General features: G+C 41.8%; 2 protein-coding genes and 2 long non-coding RNA genes across 5 annotated transcripts; 1 reads left to right on the forward strand and 3 right to left on the reverse strand.

The window, feature by feature from the left end:
* Window positions 1–242: 242 nt before the first annotated feature.
* cdc6 (cell division cycle 6 homolog) lies at window positions 243–5,246 on the reverse strand. The gene is made up of 12 exons (XM_082536231.1): window positions 5,093–5,246; window positions 3,780–4,157; window positions 3,316–3,579; window positions 2,951–3,150; window positions 2,560–2,708; window positions 1,928–2,034; window positions 1,659–1,798; window positions 1,471–1,571; window positions 1,220–1,287; window positions 945–1,123; window positions 704–844; window positions 243–569 (listed from the first exon to the last, which is right to left on the reverse strand). Exons 2-12 carry the CDS (start codon window positions 4,144–4,146, stop codon window positions 477–479), a joined length of 1,809 nt encoding a protein of 602 aa, XP_082392357.1. The 5' UTR covers window positions 4,147–4,157; window positions 5,093–5,246; the 3' UTR covers window positions 243–476.
* A 950-nt stretch (window positions 5,247–6,196) lies between these two features.
* On the reverse strand, window positions 6,197–15,075 carry LOC309708252 (uncharacterized protein). 2 transcript variants are annotated; one of them, XR_014277222.1, is made up of 5 exons: window positions 14,986–15,075; window positions 12,968–14,085; window positions 10,381–10,473; window positions 8,298–8,381; window positions 6,197–7,425 (listed from the first exon to the last, which is right to left on the reverse strand). XR_014277222.1 is itself a non-coding variant. In XM_082536095.1 (5 exons), exons 1-5 carry the CDS (start codon window positions 11,913–11,915, stop codon window positions 7,361–7,363), a joined length of 657 nt encoding a protein of 218 aa, XP_082392221.1. In that variant the 5' UTR covers window positions 11,916–12,257; the 3' UTR covers window positions 6,206–7,360. The 2 variants fall into 2 exon arrangements, 1 of the variants encoding a protein (XP_082392221.1); XM_082536095.1 differs by lacking the exons at window positions 12,968–14,085; window positions 14,986–15,075 and adding exons at window positions 11,231–11,551; window positions 11,822–12,257 and having other exon boundaries at window positions 6,206–7,425.
* On the forward strand, window positions 7,422–8,028 carry LOC309708256. Its single transcript, XR_014277224.1, has 2 exons — window positions 7,422–7,510; window positions 7,928–8,028. It is a non-coding gene; the product is annotated as an uncharacterized lncRNA (long non-coding RNA).
* A 633-nt stretch (window positions 15,076–15,708) lies between the features above and the next one.
* LOC309709039 lies at window positions 15,709–18,218 on the reverse strand. Its single transcript, XR_014277406.1, has 3 exons — window positions 17,903–18,218; window positions 16,902–17,237; window positions 15,709–16,173 (listed from the first exon to the last, which is right to left on the reverse strand). It is a non-coding gene; the product is annotated as an uncharacterized lncRNA (long non-coding RNA).
* Window positions 18,219–19,853: the final 1,635 nt, after the last annotated feature.

Genomic DNA, 19,853 nt, shown 5'->3' on the forward strand with positions numbered 1-19,853 from the left:
GCAATATTCCACGATATAAATGGAAGTATGAAATCAATAAAATCTTGTTCTGCAGATTCTACACATCACATTATTTAACTTCTTACACCCGAGCTGAGTAACTTTACCTAAAACCTTTCAAAGTGCCTTTGGAACAACATCTACAGACTCAGCTGATTTCAGTGAATGAACATTTGTCCTCAGTTATCAGCTCGAATATAGCGCGAGCATTTCAATGCACCGGTGACACAAGCAACAGCAGCTAAAACAGCTTCACTTTTATTCAAAGCTTAAAGAGGTTTCAAAACTGAAACGATTCATTTGATGCAAGCTCAACATTCTGAACTCAACTGAGCGTCATTAAAACTACAAATTCCCAGCAAAAATGAGAACCAAAAAATGTCTTTGAAGAAAAAACAAAACAAAAAACCCCCACAGAACATTGGCTCATTGTGCAACCTTAAAAATGAGTCTTTAAAAGAGGAACGATCACAAGATCACGAGGGGAGTCCTGCAGCGAGGATGCTGCCCAGCAGCGTTCGATCCTTCAGAGCGTTTTCAACATCTTTCTCCTCGATCTTCAGGAACACCTGCAGAAACAGACGCTTTAATCAGCCACGTTCCACTCGGTGTCTTGTTCCCTGATAACCCCTCGAGTTTCATTTTTAAGCAACAGAGGTCGAACACTGCACTGCAGAGCATTTCCTCGTGAAGCGTCGGGTACCTTAGTGAGACGAGCCTCTTTGGCCTTCTTCAGGGCAACGATCCCTCGACTCTCCAGCAGACTGCAGAGCGACAAACACTCGCCCTGACCCACTCCAGACACCTGCCTCTGAGCGCACAGGCGGCTGTAAACCTCATGGAGCTGAAACACGGAATAATTACGCATTCATGCAACAAGTTTCCTGATTTGCCACGACAACACGCCGCTAAAATCCTTTAGCAAACTAATATCAGCACCTCACCTTTCCCAAGCCGATCTCTTTGCTCTTCCCATTGCGGATGAGCAGCAGCAGGCAGCACACCAGCAGCTTCTGCTGCAGGGGGAAACTCTCTCCCTCTGAACCGCTGCTCTGAGACGCCATGCGGTCGCCGTAGACCTCCGACAGCACTCTCGCAACCTGCGGCAGGCTGACCCGGGACGCTGCAGAACACACAGTACAGGAAGTTTCCACCAATCAGCTGCCGTGTGACTTCCACCATCATCAGTTTTAACTCAAGAAAACATTTCACAACTCACCTTTACTTTCACCCTTTGGATCACTTGCTTTTTTCCTCTCATCAGACTCTACAATCTCAACTGCTCTCCTGAAATCAGCAACCAGAAAATCGTTTGAATGACATTTCACAGAAACATCAACTCAAAGAATCTGCACGAGGTCTCCCGAGAGCAGAAACAACTAAAATGCCTAAACGAGTGCAGAATCTAAATGCAAACACAGAGACATGATTCCCTAAAAGGTTAAAGAAAAAACAAGTCCAAGCATTCACCTGCAGATGTCCAAAGCTTTCCTGGCGTCTCCCGACACAGCTGAAACTTTCCTGGCACAGAACTGAACTGCAGAAGCGTCGAGGAGCCCTTCAGCCGAGGCCTGAGGAGAAGAAGACGCGGCACTGATTAAATAAAAGTGATCTGTAAGGTTCCAGCTTAAGCTCTGAGTCACACAGACCACATTTACCTGTACAAGCCTGTCCTGTACAATGGCCGTGAGCTCCTCCCGGCTGTAGGGAGGGAAGTGCAGCAGCAGAGGGCGACACTGGGGACGAGCCTGCAGTCTGGGCAGGATCCGGTCAGTCAGATCCAGAGCGTTTGCAATACCTGCAAAGACATCAGTGGTCAGCATGTAGAACAGATATTATTTTTGTCAGAACACTCTGCTTTCTGTCTACAGGACACAAAGATGTGAGATCTGGTGAATTTGGGATATTTGTTGAGTCGAGTACTTACCGATGAGACAGAGGCGAGACTTTGGCAGGTACGGCCATTCAAAGATTGTGTAGAGGACATCCTGGGCTTTGCTGTCCAGCTGATCCATCTCATCCAGAACAAGAAGCCTTAAAGGGGAAAAACAAACAAACAGACCCAATCAGTATCTCAGCAGGCAGTAATCACAGCTATACTTTCAAAACATCCCAAAAAGGACTTTCAACCAGCAACTTTTTTAAAAGAATACCTTTAGTGGATAGTTTGCTCGAAAGTTCTAAAAAGCCACACCCTTTAGTCATCTATCATATACTTCCTTTTTCAAGTAAATGTGTGATAAGATAATGATAATTGATTTCATCTATATAGCGCTTTTCAGGGCCCTCAAAGCGCTTTACAATTCCACTGTACAGTCACACACTGGTGGAAGCAGCTACAGTTGTAGCCACAGCTGCCCTGGGGCAGACTGACAGAGGCGAGGCTGCCATATCGGCCCCTCTGGCCGTCACCAGTAGGTGGCAGGTGAAGTGTCTTGCCCAAGGACACAACGACCGAGACTGTCCGAGCCGGGGCTCGAACCGGCAACCTTCCAGTTACAAGACAAGCTGCCAACTGAGCCATGATCGCCCCAAAGGATTGAGGATTTGTTGACTCACACAGTGGGCCCCGGGGCTGTCAGGAACCTCTGCAGTCCGTTCTGGCCACCAGATGCCTTCAGTTTGTCAGCCAGCAGTGGGAAGACTGCATGGGAGCTCCTCAGACTCATGCAGTTCACCATCACCGTCTGTACTGACGACAGCTCAGCCTGAAGGCACACAAAACGCAACCAGTTACTGACAAAACTTCAACCCTGGCTGTTACATAGACAATCAGGGAACAGGTTATTAGCCTGCACTCAGACTTTAAACTTGCACTTTAAGACCCTCAAACTCTGGAAATGAAGCCTGTGGGGTGCTGCTCAAACTCGAATCTTACTGCAGTAACTGAAAGTCGCCAGCAGGTGTCCCAAAGCACTAAACATGACAGGCTACAGACTCCTTCGCTCACCTTCATCTCCTGCAGCACACAGTTGAGGCAGGCTGTCTTGCCTGTTCCCGGAGCTCCAGAGATGTAGAGGCTGCCGGGAACATGCTGAAGCACTTTGTCCTCCAGGAAGGACCGGATGGACGCCCGCTCGGCCTCTCTGGACATAAGGCGCTCGGGGATGGCAGTGTGGAGCGCCTGCTTCACACTCTGAAGCCTCATCTCTGGAGAAGAAATGGTGATAATGTAGTGTAATATAATATAATGTAGTGTAATATAATATAATATAATGTAGTGTAATATAATATAATGTAGTGTAATATAAGATAATGTAATATAATGTAAGTGGGGAACAAAAAAAGAAGAAGAAAAAAAACTAGAGTTCTTACTTTCTCCAAACAGTCGAGCAACGGGTGGCTTCTTGTTCAGATTTTTATGGATGGGGCTCCCTGTAGGCGTTTCTTCTCGTTTCGGAGATGATTTGGCGGTGGAAGGGGGCGTCTGTTGCCCCGAGGATGGGATCAGCTGACGACGAGCCTGCACCGGTGAGTTCTCATCAAAGCCGAGTTTTCGTGGTGAGGCCAGGCTCAGCTTCCTCTGTTTTGTAGGTGAGCACTGCAGGGAGGTGCCAAGGTTGCAGACATTGTCATCACCTTGATGGAGAAAAATGAGAAGTGCTGTTATTTGTTATGACTCGAGGCTGGCTTTTTAGGAGCTGAAATTTTAATCCTGAAGATTCGCCATTTAAATTCAATTCACTTTTTTTTTAGTCTAGAGGCACTGAAGGTTATTAGTACACAGAGCTGCATGAAGTAGTGGAACAACTGAAGCTTTTGAATTCACCGTTCAATACCTGTGCGCTTTCGAGGGCTGAGGGGGATCCGGCTTTGGAGACGAGGGGAGGAAGGTGCTGGCGGCTGGGCTGATGTGCGTCTGGGTGAAAGAGGGGACGAGAGGGCGACTGGCCGCGTTGGGGAGAGAGGAGTGGGCTGGTCTGTGTAGCGTCTGGGGGACAGTGGGGTGGACAAGTTAATGGGACGTCTCGGGGAGAGGGGTCCGATCCGCATCAGCCCCGGGGCCTGAGGTTCAGGCTTGATTGGTGACACAGCTGGGGACTTCTGGGGCTCCGGCTTCTTGGAGCGGGAGGAAACTCTGCAGGATTTACGTCGAGGGAACTGAAGTGTGGGCTGAGCTCGTCCCTGGGAGCGTGTGCTGGGCATTTTGGATTAACCTAAACGAAGACAACATGTTTAAGCACCTAAATATGACACATGATTCAGACATCATTTAATTATTAAAAAATAATAAGAACCAATGTTTTGTTTGGCTTTTTTATATATTTATATATGTATGAACAGAGCCGTAGCCAGAATAATATGATCAGAAATATATGTGAAGATTAAACACTGATGGGATTTACGATGAAGTGCGTGTTCCTATTTGGAAATACATAAACATGCACTTTTGTGTAAGGACCACTAAAAAACAAGAAGACTTTCGACTGATTCACAGGCAAATTATTACTAAGCCCAAATTTCACGACTGTAGTTTTTGAGTGGAAATGTCTGCTGTGGGTCTTGAAAAACGGGCAAAGGCATTTCAGAAACAATCGTGCCCCCAAATAAACCTTGCGTTCATTGGTTGTACAAATCTTTTCGCATCCCTCCACGATCTGCTGTCCTATCAAAGTCGTTTAGCTCAGTTGCTCCAACATGCTACTCAAACACGAGCCATTAATCGCGTAACTTCATGTTAAAATTCAAAATCGCAAATAAAATCGTAGCACTGCGCCTAGTACTACACTAACAGCGCAAATTACATTTGTTATATCGCGTGATTCCTGAGCTAACAGTTACCTATAAACAGGAAATAATACAGTGTGCTCCACTATTGGCGCCAAACAAAGGCCTCGGCCTTTAAATAGCCGAGTTTCCACTTTGACCGGACAGGTTTTTTAATCTAAAATATATCTGGAAGACTAAAAATGACTCCGAATGCATTTGTTTGCAAATACAAGCAAGCGTGTCAAGTTAACAGATATTTTTAAGAGTAGTGGCAAACCTACGCTGAAGAGTAGACTACAGTAAGTCAGCTCTCTTCCGCCCGTCCAGTATCAAATGTATTTTTCTTTTACGAGTTAAATGAGCGTGTTGGTAACAAACGTACCTCTTAAATTAAGTTGATAGAAGTCCTCTCGGTACAACGCAAAACGTGTTTTCTTTTCTCTCTGGCCGCCCGAAACCAAAGTTGCGCCGAATCTCCCGCAACTCTTTCTAGATCAGCTGTCTTTCCCGCCGCTGCCCTCTGATTGGCTTAGCTGAGTGAAGCTCATTGGCTAAAGCGTTACGGAGAATGTTACGTCAATGTTACGTGCCCCAGTCGGTGGCGGGAGTTTGAACACAGAGTACTTTTTTGGCGCAAAGTTCCCGGGAACTTATACGTGTCCAAATGCTGGCATATTTACCTGTTTCTCCAAAATAATTTCCGTTATGGAAATAATCAGAGTAAACTATTTTAACTACCATGTCACTGCACTAAAACAATGACACAAAGCATTAATAATATATAAAGCATATAAATATATATATTTAATACATAAAATATTTTTGGGACATTACTACAAAGACACATTTTGCTCCCGATTTGCCATGGGCATTTTATTGTTGCCTTATTCAGAACTGAAGATAAGTGTTGATTATCTTATATCCTTTCGTTAAAGTGGGGAATGGTGGTTAGCACTATTTTCTTACAAGGTTGGGTTTGAATCCAAGCAGGGGCCTTTCTTTGTGGAGTTGGCATGTTGTCCCTGTGTCTGCAGGTTTTTTGTGTTTTTTTAAATACACTCACCTCTTTTTACTGCCCGTGTGTTTATATACCTCTGGAATATGTTGTTCGATTTTGTCTTCTCTCTCCCATTGCTACTTTATCATCCCTGCTCGCCCCTTTTTTATGTCTTTGCCTTCACTCTTAACTGGTTATGGCAGATAAAATCATCCCCGAGTCTGGTTTTGCTGGATGCCAAATAACTTCCGATTGTCATTTTCCCTCAACTGGACTCTTTACCTCACAGTAAAACAAACCCCAAAGCAGCTTTTGTTGTGAAATTAAAAACAAAAAAACCACCAAATAGAAAAGCCCGATAAAATGAATACAACATGAAGCTACAAACAGCTCTATAAGAGCTACACTACAGACTGTAGGACTGATGGAAACTGCCTGGTTTTACCGCAGCTTTTAGCCATCAGTGAACAACTCCAGTAATTGGGCAACAGAACTGTTTTGCTTTCAGTCTTGTCAACAAAAGATAACTGCACCCATGCCAAACATTTAGCATGCTTACTCATCAAAAGACTCGGGGCCCCTCATTCAATAAAAAGTCATACATGTAAATGCAGCGAGCAGTGCCTATACTGAAAATAACCAGACATAAATGTGTGAGTAGCTTCATTGATTTTCCCCAATCTTGAGCGAGTGAAGTGACGTTCAGGAGATTTCATCAGCAAGTCAAGTTGTGTCACATTCAGTATCATGTTTATTGATTTAATCATCACAGTCACCTCTCTCTCTCTCACTCACACACAAACTATCATCCATATGTTTCTGTGTTAATGTTTTACAGAGCGATGAAAGGTAACATTTATAAAACATTCATAAATACAAACTTATTTATTCACATTATTGCTCTAGGAAAGGTCATTACACACACACACACACACACACACACACACACACACACACACACACACACACACACACGGCCAGCCTCGCAAAGTTTCAATGTACAAAATATATGTGCAAATCCAATGAACCCACATTACATTCACAGCAGAACACAAACATGAGTTTAAACTGAGAAAGTGTCATTTTCAGAACAACGTTAGCTCATTTTGACTTTGATGGAAGCAGCAAAATGTAGGACAGATAGATGTGATAGCAATATGAAAATCATAGGTGACATGCGAGTTCAAGTTTTCAGAAAATTTGAACTCTGACCTTAACCTCCCACATATGTGAACATGATTATTTTGGGTCGTCTAGGCTACAGTTCCTCAATTTTGCTGTACAAAGCCTGATATCAGATTCTCAGAAACTACATCAGGTTTGTTTTTACATTCACCAGGTCTCAGTCCAAATAATAAAGACAAATTACAAATTCATGAAATGAGAGTTTGGGTCTTAGGAGGTTAAGGACAAGGTCAGAGATTCAAACTCATCTGAGAGGCACCTCTGGCATCACTTTGTCGTCGTGTTCTAGACTCATTGTGTTCACATGTAAAACCTCATTTACAGCTAAGAGCTTGTGTTTTCTTTACACATATAAAACAATTTTTTAAAGTTTAAACATTTGACACACATTCTATAATAAACCCACATCTTATGGACAGCACATGAGATTTGTTAATCACTGCATTCTGCTAAATTTCATAAGATGGTTTAATTTTCAGTGCGATCATCATTTGGTGGCTGGATCCATCCTCTGCACCGTCTCACAAAGCCCTCTGCAAAAAACAAATACTTTTTATGGTAGAATATGAAGCTGATTGAGGGTTTTTTTCTCCAAAACTTGATTCTGTTCATCTGGACGTAGTGTTTTGTGGGAGAAACGTTTCGTCACTCATGCGAGTGACGTCTTCAGTCTCAGCTGACTGCAGGTTTCCACAAATCTTATCAACAGCACATTTGCATAATGACTGAAACCAGCCCACTGAGGGAACAATGGGCTGGGAGGTCAGGTCCTTAATCTTAATTATGCAAATTCTCATGACCACTGATCAACAACCACTGACCAGAACCCACTGATCAATGGCCATGGGTACCATCACAGAGAGTTGGGGAATGGCTGCAATCACAGCATTGTGAGATGGTGACAGATAAACCCTCCTCGATTCAGAGATGGTCTTTCCACGTACTGTTTATGAGATTGGGGAAACCTGCAGTCAGCTGAGACCGTTTCTCCCACTGAAAACGCTACGTCCAGATGAACACAATCAACTTTTGGAGATTTACTTTCCTGGAATATTGAGAATGCATCAAGACAAAGTTTGTTTGTTTGTATGAATTAAGAAACCTAAACAAAAGTTTTACTAGACAGAAAAACAAAACACTACATCAATTACTTTCATGGTGAAAATGTAAATATACAGTAATGATTATAACACAGTCTACATTTTTACATTGATGAGAATGTAGGATGTGAGGATCCTACACTGAAAAAGACGGCAGAGATAAAGTCTGGATCCAAAAACAAGCAAGCAGGAACATTTATATGACCTTTGATTTAAGAGATGCATCAAGTTTCATCATCATCCAGCTTGCTGACAAAAGCAATGCCTAACTGAGAGGTTAACCGTTAGACTGACCACCAACTTACCGAGCTTTCCAAGCAATCCCAGAACAAAGAGAAGAGCGACGCCGCAAGAAAGAGCAATCCCAATGATAAGCATCATGTCACCACCTAGAAGTCAGAGATTGAAAACAAGGGTCAGTTTATTCCAACATCATTCTTTAATATATCCACATGACACACAAGTCACACAAGTCCTGCGGTGAAGGGAAGGTCAAACCACAGATGCTCTCATTGGTCAGGATTTGAGATTTCTGTCACTTCTGCCTTGACTCTAAGAGTTCAGATTACCACGCGGGATGTGGACACCTCAATTTAAATGAGGTCATTTTTAACCGACTATCAAATGCAGCAACTAACGCAGCAGTTTTTTTTATGCACTTAACTCAATTATGCTGCATTTTGGACCTGGTTTAATCAACCACACGAATTTCATGTACTGATCCTGGGCTTCGGTATTTTTCTAACCATCTGAAAAATCAGCCACAAGTTATAATGCTTGTGTTTACAGCAAGGGTGGGAACTCCAGGCCTGTCCTGCAGGTTTTAGATGCGTCCTTGATCCATCACAGTGGATTCAAATGGCCAAAATGCCTCCTCAACATGTCTTCACGTTCTCTAGAGGCCTGGGAATGAACTAATCGTTTGATTCAGGTGTGTTGACCCAGGGTGATCTCAAACCTGCATGAGGCCAGAAGGTCCCCACCCCTGGTTTAGAGCAAAAAGTGAGAAAACCTAAGAGCGTTGTTCATTTTCACCCAGTACTGGATTGCCTAGACCACAGAAATCTAAGTGAATACTTGTTTTCAAACCTCAGGCAGTCCAGATAAGTTACAAACTGACATAATGCACAGCAGCCTAAAATCTAAACAGAACAGGTCATTTTAAGGATACCCCACAGATCAGGCGTGAATGAACCTGAACTTCATGGCCTTGCTGGGCAAAAATATCAGTAACACAAATATTCACACTAAGCAAGGCAAGTTTATTTATATAGCACAATTCAACAGCAAGGTGATCCAAAGTGCTTTATAAAGACGTTAAAAAACAAAAACAAATAAAAAGCACGATTTAAAATGAAAAACAGAAGATAAAATCAGTAGTTAGTGTAAGTTTTGAAATTTAAGCTTAAAGTGTGGATTTGGTGCTTTATTCAAATGCAGCTGAGAACAGGTGAGTCTTCAACCTGGATTTAAATAAACTGAGTGTTTCAGCTGATCTGAGGCTTTCTGGGAGTTTGTTCCAGATATAAGGAGCATAAAAGCTGAATGCAGCTTCTCCGTGTCTGGTTCTGACTCTGGGAACTGATAAAAGACCGGATCCAGATGACCTGAGGGATCTGGATGGTTCATACTGGGTCAGGAGGTCATTGATGTATTTTGGTCCTAAACCATTCAGAGCTTTATAGACCAGCATCAGGACTTTAAAGTCTATCCTCTGACGGACAGGCAGCCAGTGTAAGGACCTCAGAGCTGGACTGATGTGGTCCACTTTTTTGGTCTTAGTGAGGACTCGAGCAGCAGAGTTCTGAATGAGCTGTAGTTGTCTGACTGATTTTTTAGGTAGACCTGTAAAGATGCTGTTACAGTAATCAAGCCTACTAAAGATGAATGCATGGACTAGTTTTTCCAGGTCCTGTTGAGACATCAGATCTTTTATCCTTGATATATTCTTGAGGTGATAGTAAGCTGACTTTGTTATTGTCTTAATGTGTTTTTCTAAGTTTAGGTCTGCATCCATCACTACACCCAAATTTCTCGCCTGGTTTGTGGTTTTTAGATGTATAGATTGAAGTTCTCTGGTGACCTGTAATCGTTTTTCTTTGGCGCCAAAGACTATTACCTCAGTTTTGTTTTTGTTTAGCTGGAGAAAATTGTGGCACAACCAGTCATTGATTTCCTTAATGCACTCAAGCAAGCTCACATTTTGTGAAATCACATGAGGAAAAAGAACAGCTTCATCACTGATGTGTGGATGCAGAGCCTGCTATTATGCATACTGTTTCACTGTCATGATTTAATGGATACTTAAAAGAAGTGAGCAGTCATTCAAAGGTTTTGAAGGTTGTGTCTCAACCAAAATCCTCTGGAGAAGAGCTCAGAGTAACTTACGTGGACCGACTTTCTCCACCGTCGTGTTGAGAGGAGCTCCAGTTGTGCTGAAACCATCCTGCCCCTTTTGCTTTTTCAGTTTGTCTTTGGTTACTGTTTAAAATAAATAAATAAATAAATAAATAAATAAATAAAAAAAGAGAGAGAGAGACGTTCTCGTTAGCAGTGGTCTCCAACCTTTTGTGCGTCATGGACCGGTTTATGTCCGGCCTTTAAGGTGTTGCAGAGAAATACAACAAAAATAAAACCAGTACCAAAAAAAGGACGATTTATTCATAACACACGGGAAAAGACCCAGTTAAGTTAAAAAACAAAAAACCCACCCACACCAAGCCTCAACTCTCACAGACCAAACGAGTCACGGACGAGTACTGGTCTGTGATTGTTGACCGCTGGTCATTAGGATTCACACCACTAAGAAATAACCACAGTCACACATCTGGTGCTGTGCTGTGTCCAGGTTCAAGTCTTATATGTTGGGGTCGGGCATGAAACAACTTGTTCAGGCCTGTCTATGACCTGCATGGTCACTCACTGCCTGCTGTCCCATTTTAGACATGCACCCCTTTTGTGAGATTTGGATGCATCCCATTACTAACATGTACTCTAGCCTCAGGCTAGCCTCAACAGGTTTGCATTACAGACAAATCCACAATTAGACTACTTTCATTTTTACACACACACACACACACACACACACACACAGGATACAAATCATTTTCAGTTTTAAATCATGTTATTCTATGTTTGCGTTTCCCCAAGTGGAAGATCATTTTATATCATTAAGTAGATTTCTTCATTACATTCATATCAAGTACATCAGACAACAAACTATTACTCAGGTCCTTACCATTAAGTTGAACACTACACTTGATCCCGAGGTCCATAACGAAGCCTGTGTATTCTCCACTGTGGGACATCTGCACTGAGGGGATCCACAGTGTCAGACTTCCTCTGTTCAGGTCTTCACGTCTGACTGTTGCATCCATCTCTGCATCATGCGACTCCTGTTGGTGTCGATAGGAGTAGACGACCACACTCGGGTTGGTTCTTGACCAGTCCACGGTGAACGCAGACAGGTTGACAGGGGGAACCACATAAAACGGGAGGATGACATCATCACCTTCCTTTGCTTCAATTTCCGTAACCGGGCAAATGGCTCGAGGTTCTTCTGGAGAGGAACAACAACTTGAGTACCTTTGAATTAAGGTCACGATCTCATACCTTAAAACAGCAGCTGTTTCAGCTGAACACTGCTCCTGGACCCGTTTTATACTTGAACATAGAAGTTATGTGCTGTCCCCCGAGAATAATCAGCGAGTTTGCTCAGGTCACACACGCCAAACGGCTTTTCCTAAAAACAACAAGTGAAGAGCCCGCCCTGCTAATGCCGTATTGGTACCCACGAGCTAAACAGCCAGCAAAGTGCAAGTCAAGTTACCCTTCAGAGCTCCATCAGATGACGGAAAACACACAGCTATGCATGACATGAGTAGGAGGTCGCGTGGGGCACAAAGACGAACAGACGATCTCATCTTGTTTCACAAACCGGTTTAGCGCGCGCGACTTCATTCAAGATCGCGCAGCCTGAAAGGGAAGTTACGCCAGCAGCCGGCGAAACCTACGTCAGTCTTCCACGACGTGCCGTTTTCACACTGACCCATCAGCCCTCTCCTAAAAGATAACCGGACCAATAACTGACCCCCGCCTCAGCCGCTTACTTCCAACACCCCGCTTTTGGTCCGGTGTGTAGGAGTCTTTCAGAAAGTACACACCCTACTGTACAAAAGTCTCGAGCCACCGATCATTTCTGTTTTGAACGTCAGCTGCCGATCGTGTGGTTGTCCTGCACTGCTCGTGTGTCTGGGATCACTGCCATGCTGAAGTCAGATGGATCCCAATCAGTCAGCGCCTTTCTGCCACTTCTTTTGTTCTTCATTTGTCCAGTTGCAAGGACACACTGCACAGCATGATGAGATGATGGCACTGGTCTTGGTCTAATAAGTCTCTGAGAATGGCCTCGTCGGTACAATCACGCCTGGTAAAGAATCCAGCGTCCAAAATGTTTTTTGAAAGACCTTAAAATAAAACTATTGCTCAAGATGACTTAATACATTTACAACAACATCCAGATACTTAGGGGCAAAAGAATCCAAAACTTGTGGAGTGGTTCGTGACTTTCTGCACAATGCTATACAACAGTGCAAAAACCAAACAATCTGTTCTCAGCTGAGTAAAGTATATTCAAAAGACCAATATTATCTTCTGACCCGATCCACTCGATATCCCAAACCTTTAGAGAATACTTACTGAATAACCTGGAGTCTTCACTGTCATCATTACTGGGAAGCTACCACACGAGGCTTTGATAACAGTTTCAAATGTTGACCGCAAAAGTTCACAAATTAAGAAACTCTGATTTCCTCGCAAATATTTATTTGTCTCCTCGCCATCAAAATATGTTTTGAACAAAAAAATTCAAGCAATACATGCAACCAATTAAACACAAGCATGCAGGAACATTGCAGACTTACATTTACAAAGATAACTCACACATTTAGGTGGAAAACAATTTAAAACACGTTACCCAGTGCACGCAGAAGAACAACTCTCCCTCCATGTTACACGAACACATGACAACGCTCCTCCCCCGACTTCCTCGTCCTAGCTGAATTTCGCGCCTTTTAGAAAGACTCCGAACGCTTATTGGCTGACTGTGGCGCGTACTTACGTCGTGGACGTACTTTTTGGCGGAATTTTTTTTCAAAGAACTTTATTTAAAACACGATTGGACAAACTGCTTCTTTAAGAAGTTTCCCGTTCACGGAAAAAAAACATTACGTAAATCCACCGTGCTCGTGTACAGAGAAAAAATACAATCTTAAAAACATTATGGAGGACGCTGTATATTCAACCAGCACATCAGGATTTTTAGCAGATTGTTTGTTCTGCCTCTCAGAGTCCCAATTCATTTTTGGAATTTAAAACATAACCAGTAAGTCACTCAGTGATTGTTCCCAGATCTGTGACCATTAATTTACTTAAAAGACATCAAGGCCAAATTGTTGAACAGAGAGACAATGTAGTTAAAACAAAAGAAGGAATAAAATGAGTTAAAATGTTACAAGACATCCATATATAAAGTAAGCATACGCTTATATAGAATAGAATGCCTTTGTTGTCACTATACAGATGTACAATGAGATACAGAGCATCTACTCAGTGCAAACATGTAGAAGGAAGGGGGGGGGGGGGGCACAGTTTATGCATATACTTATATACATAAATGGCTATACAAGCATATATGTGCAACAGACAGACAGACACACACACACTGCAAAGTGCTACATACACTAAACAAAAGCACACACTATTCCAATATGAAATACAATAACACAGATCAAATACGAGTCTCTAAATGGGAACAAGGATGAGCTTTTAGAAACGCTTAAAACGATCCAACGTAATTAATTTGAATTAAGTTGTACTTAAATCAGCTGTAACGTAATGAGAGCAGCTTGAGAATCTAAAATCATTTTGATCACTCAGCCAATCAAAGACAAGCACAACATTGTACTTCACTCATTTCTCAAGAAGCCTTGTTCTTGTCGTATTTCGTTGTTGAATTCTCCAAAGACTGAAGTTCAACGTGGCTTGAACGGTCCACTCCTCGTTTCTGCCCTGTCAGCTTCCCCACGCATTGCCCTTGATAAACACGCAAACATGGAAAGATAGAGACAGATAAGATAAGATAAGATAGAACTTTATTAATCCCTCGGGTGGGTTCCTCTGGGAAATTCGACTTCCAAAAAAAGCACAGCAACGACCGAAGTTACAGTTACAGAACTGTTATATATATATATATATATATATATATATATATATATATATATATATATATATATATATATACACACACACACACACACACACACACACACACACACACACACATATATAAATACAGAGACAAATATAAATAAAATATACAAAGGGGATAAATAGAATAAATAGGAATAAAAAATAAAAATACAAGTGAATTGCACATTTCAAGTATTGAGTCTATTGCACTGTTGACTATTTACAAAAGTATTGCACAAAAGGTATTGCACAGTGAGGTGAAGAGGCACTACAGCTTAGTTGTTCCCCCCTCCTTTGTCCCCCTGTCTCCCCTCCCCCTCCAGAGAGGAGTTAAACAGTCTGATGGCGTGTGGGACAAAGGAGTTTTTAAGTCTGTTAGTTCTTGTCTTTGGGAGAAGCAACCTGTCACTGAACAGACTCTTCTGGAAAGACGCACTTGTAATAATTTATGCAAAATGGAGTAAAAATGAGGAAAAAAAAAAGCATAAAAGAAACTTAAGTTGTCTTCAGACATTTCAAGTTGAACAATAAAAGTTTATGCGTTTGGCTTATGTGTTTTATTTACATTTAATACCAGTGTAATGTATAATTTTGCTGTTATTCTCTGCTTCCTGTTTCAGTGCGTTTTCCTCTGGTATCCATGACAGATTTTCATCCTAATCAAACACCAGACTTGCCAGTAATCTCTAATCAAAGGTTTAACTATTAAAGCACACATTCTTGCACTAAAGTTGATCAACTTACGGATCTTTACGCGTTTCTTCAGACAAAATCCAACGACAGCCAGGAGAAAGACGATACCAACAGGAAGGAGAACGGCAAGAAGTTTATCTGAAAGAATCAGAAATTAAAAGGCAAATTAATGTGATGCCATTCATGAATTATTATTACATTTAGATCATTTTTAATTCAAATTTATTTTATAAAACCTTGTAATTACAAATTTAGCACATTGTTGGCTGGAGGGAAGCTGAAATGGGTCAAGCACAGACGGCTGTGTCAGGATCTGAGACTTCTCTTCCCAATATTACTGCCTGCACACTAACAGAACTAACAGATATGCAAAGAAATTAAAAATAAATAAAATAAATAAGTAAAGCAGTTGGAACAGGACACCAAAAAATCTGCTGGTGAGGAATTTTTCAAATATCATGTATCAGTGTTGAAGCCAGTTCCTTTCACTTTCATTGTGTTGAACTCTGATAAGTAATGGAAAAAGTATTGCAACAATGTGACTGACAGAAGATGAGTTGTGCAGTCTGGTGACTGGTGGCATGCTGACAACAGCAGTTTTTGTGAATTTTAACGCAACCTTTAAAACTTAGGTACTTTCAAACCTTGACTTCACAAAGAGGAAGCTAGCCCTCTACATGACTTCACGTGTAACCCACTTCTCTAGCTCATACACGAGTTTTCACAGGAACTGCGTGCAGCCAACAATGCAAAAGTGAGTCATTTTTCAGAATATAAAAATCAAACCACAAGTTTGCAGTATGAATGAAGAGTTCTTTTATTTTTAAAGATGTTTATCATTGCAGAAAGCTGATTCCTAGTAAAACACTGGGGATGGCTGCAGTGGACTCTGCTATTACGCTTGATGCGTCACTTTCATGACTTAATGGGACACTTAAAAAGAAACGATTCGTCATCAGCTCAAAATGTCTGCTGTGAAGAAAAAAAATAGGTCATTCAACATCTTTTCTCTGTGTTGTGGTGAGGTCCACATTAAGGTCTCTACTGGTAATACAAAGCAGCCTGAGCTGAATGCTGTTGTGATTTCACACTATAAATAAAACTAAATTGAACTTAATTAAGCGAAAAGAAGAAAAGTTCAAAGTCACTTGCCTGGATCATTTGGCTTCAGTGTTGTGGTTGTGCTGTGGAGATTTGGAGATGTGGTTGTGCTGGACCTGACATTAATCTCTTTGGTTACTGTAAAAATAAATAAATTCTCAGAATTTGAAATATATGAGACTGTCTAAACAAAAGAAAATTTTTATTTTTTTTAAAAGATAGCATGTCTGATAGTGTCCTCCAAGTCCATGTTAAATTACTTTGGATAAAACAAAACAGAATAAAGTGCTATTTTAATTTTATTGTGTTCCACTTCTCTTCCGCTTATCCTTGTTAGGGTTACAAGGAGGAGCTGGAACCTATCCCAGCTACCATAGGGCAACCGGCAGGGCGCACCCTGGACATGGTGCACCGTGGGCAGGTGCACCGTGGGCAGGTGCACCGTGGGCAGGTGCCCAGTCTGACACAGGACTAACAAATAAAGACCACACTCACATTCACACCTGTGGGAAAGTTATAATGATAAGTGGAAAGCTAGATTGCTGTGAAACTGAACATCAACACAGAAAAGTACTAAACAACACAGCACAACATCAGCCAGATTCAGTCACATTCATGCCGTTCAAGCTTCCTTTGTGACAAAATCAAAATATACAAGGACACAATGGTTCACTCGGTGTTATCAAAGCTATAACTGTTAACATGAAATAAAGCCCTCACATCTTTTGCATATTATTTGGGACGGTTTACATTTAAAGGGAAAGTCACTTTTCTGCTCTTTCTTTAACCAAATTCCAAAACCAAATATAAAGGTACGTTTGACAAAACTTAGTATCAAACTAAACTTGGTTATTTAGAGTGTTTACCATTAAGATGAACGATGCAAAAGGCTTTCAGTTTTGGCACAAAACACCTGTAACGCCCGCTATCAGACAGGCGTGCTGAGAAGATCTGCAGGGTTAGATTTCCTCTGCTAAGGTCTCCAGAGTCGATACGTGCTCTGCTTCTATAGCTCGCCGCCTGTGCACCATGATTTTCCTGCCCGTGTCGCCACGAGAAGACTACATCATTCAAGTCAGTGTGTTTCCAGTCCACGGTATAAGCAGACAGGTCAACTGAGGGATCCACATAACATGGTAATGAGACATTACGACCTTCTTCTGCCTGAATCAGTGGGGATGGGCAATAGCTTTGAGGAGTTTCTGGGGAGGGAAAAAAAGCAACATTTATATAATTTGACAGTCTCCAAATTACATTTGAATTCTCAACGAAATGTGTTAGTTTATTGTTCAGTAGCAGGACTTCAAGCATTCTGAGCCCACAGTCAGATATTTTTTACCCTAAGAAATTCCAAAGGACCCAGAGCAGGAAGTTTATAGACCATCTGCTCAGATGGAAATACCACCTTCCATCTAAAGTGTAACCATAACTGCACTCTTATTAACCGCATCGGTTCGCCATAAAGCCAACAATGATGCAAACAAAAACCACTCCGACAAAATAAGCTGATGATCACGATTACTGTTCGCAGCCAAAGAAAAAGCCGGTGCCGACTCTGGCGGCAGAGCACTACAAATGCTCTACTGCCGATAACCTGTTCGTTGACTGATTAAAAGTATCATCATGCCATTAACGGCTTTGGAAATCTTCCTCTCCCTGCTTTCTTATCAGTGTTGCGCCAAAAATTGATTTAGTGTTTCCGCTGTAAACTTCAAGAGTTGAGAAGCCACAGAATTGCATCACACAACAGAAGCCATTAGGTTTTTAACACCGGTAAAATCATACAGGCTTACAAATACACGAACAGCCTGTAGTTCTCCTGGTGATGTAAAAGTACAAACGTGCCATTTAAATAAGTTCGAGTTACCTGCTGAAGAAAAAACCCCAAGAAAGCACAGCGCGATGATCGGAGCGGGTGTGTCCATCAGGGGAGCCAAAACATTTACGCGGCCAGTTAAGCGCAGGTTCGTTTAAGCTAGCTGTAAACGAGCTGGCGCTTTAACGACGAACCACCTCCTCCCGTCCGCAGACATCGTTTACCCGTCTACACTGTAAATGTCACTAAATGCCGCTGTTAGCACAAGTTTAGGCACGTTTTTGTTTTTTCAGATTACATGTTCTTTATAGGAAGAATGTCCGTTTATAGGGAATGTAATGAATCATCAGAAATTCCCTGATTGCACTGCTCAAAAGAAATTGTTTTAAATGCTCTGAAATTCTCCTTTTTATATCAGCTACAAACCTCAGGATAAAGCAGCCAAAATGTACAGTTGCACTGCCGCATTTAGACGCTGATCGCACACGGTTTTCTTCCAACTCTGACTCACTGTGCAAACTCCCACATGGTTTTACGTCGTGTGTGGATATCAAGTATTGCCAAGCATAAGAACCACGATTCAAATAATTTTCCTAATGGTATAAAAGGATACTTCATATTTCCATGGTCTAGGTACAGTATACACCCTCACAGTGGCACTCTGTCAATATCAACTCTGATATCTGTCTAAATAGTGATAGCGGGTCAGGGGAGGGTATCCAATAACCTTCTTACTATTAGGCAACAGTCCAACAAAGTTCAGTTAAACTGCAAGAGTCACTATAACATACAGTCTGCTTCTAAATTGAAACTAAATGAAGTTCCTGGAATAAGACGTCAGAAACAGGGTGTCTGACCGGATAAGTCCTCTGGAGAGCATTACATTGGCCCCTAATATCACTGTCTGGAATGTTGTGGGCATTTTTCTATCGGAGTTCTTCAGCATCCAACAAATCTCTAGAAACACAGTACTCTCAAAACTCGCAATATCCTGTGTCAGAGCGATTCTGGAAAAGTAGTATACTACTAGTAGTACACTAGGCTGGACGGCTCATAGCAGACTTACCATCCGGAAATCCTACTCAAAAGCTTTTAGCTAAAGGTACAAATCTCAGCTAGAATGATTACTCATATGATAGATTATATTCTTCTAGTAGTAAAGTTGAAAAAAACAAACAAACCATGTTCAGTGTGTTCTCACCAATCCAGCTTCAGAATCCTCCACAGAGGAGCCGTCCTGGTTGGATTATTCATCGTTTCTGGTGTCACCAGCAGACCTCAGCACCGTACTCATTTGAACTGAGGGAAAGAACATCTCTATAATTTTGCTGCACATTACAGGGTCTCCACTTTTTCCACAAAATAGAGGCTGCTCAGCCCCTTTTGTGTGTAGAGGCTCTTTGTTGGTCTTCTGCTTCAGCTAATTGTCAGTGTGCACATCCAGGTACCTGTGCTCCACCAGCTCAACATGCTGTCCCAGGATGGACCGTCTTATAGGCATCGTCCTCAAACTGAACTCACTTTCTCTGGTCTTGTTCTTATTCAGAAGTAGATCACTTCTCCCACTGTGCATTTCGAAAGGCTGATTTTATATTTCACAATGCAAGAGTTAATTTAGAGTGGCCGAGTAACTGTAGGGTGAGATACTATGAAGCTGAAGTTGATAGTGCCTCCATGTTTCCCTATGTCGTCATTCAGAATTAAGAAAGATAAATAAAATAATTAAACAAACCTGATGAGATTTTGGAGCACCAAAGACATTTCCAAGGGCTTTTACTTTGAAATCCAGTCAGACTGACTTGAAATTAAGGTAAGGTAGGTCAAACTGGGAGGGTCTCACATAATACTTAACACACACACACACACACACACACACACACACACACACACACACACACACACAGAAAATTACGTTTTTCTCCTTAAAAATGTAATAAATTTAGAAAGAAAGAAACAATTTAGAGAGCACACGTAGCACAATTGTAGCAAAATAACATTTCAA

Source organism: Aulonocara stuartgranti (assembly GCF_965226115.1).
Source record: "Aulonocara stuartgranti genome assembly, chromosome: 6".
Lineage (NCBI taxonomy): Eukaryota > Metazoa > Chordata > Actinopteri > Cichliformes > Cichlidae > Aulonocara > Aulonocara stuartgranti.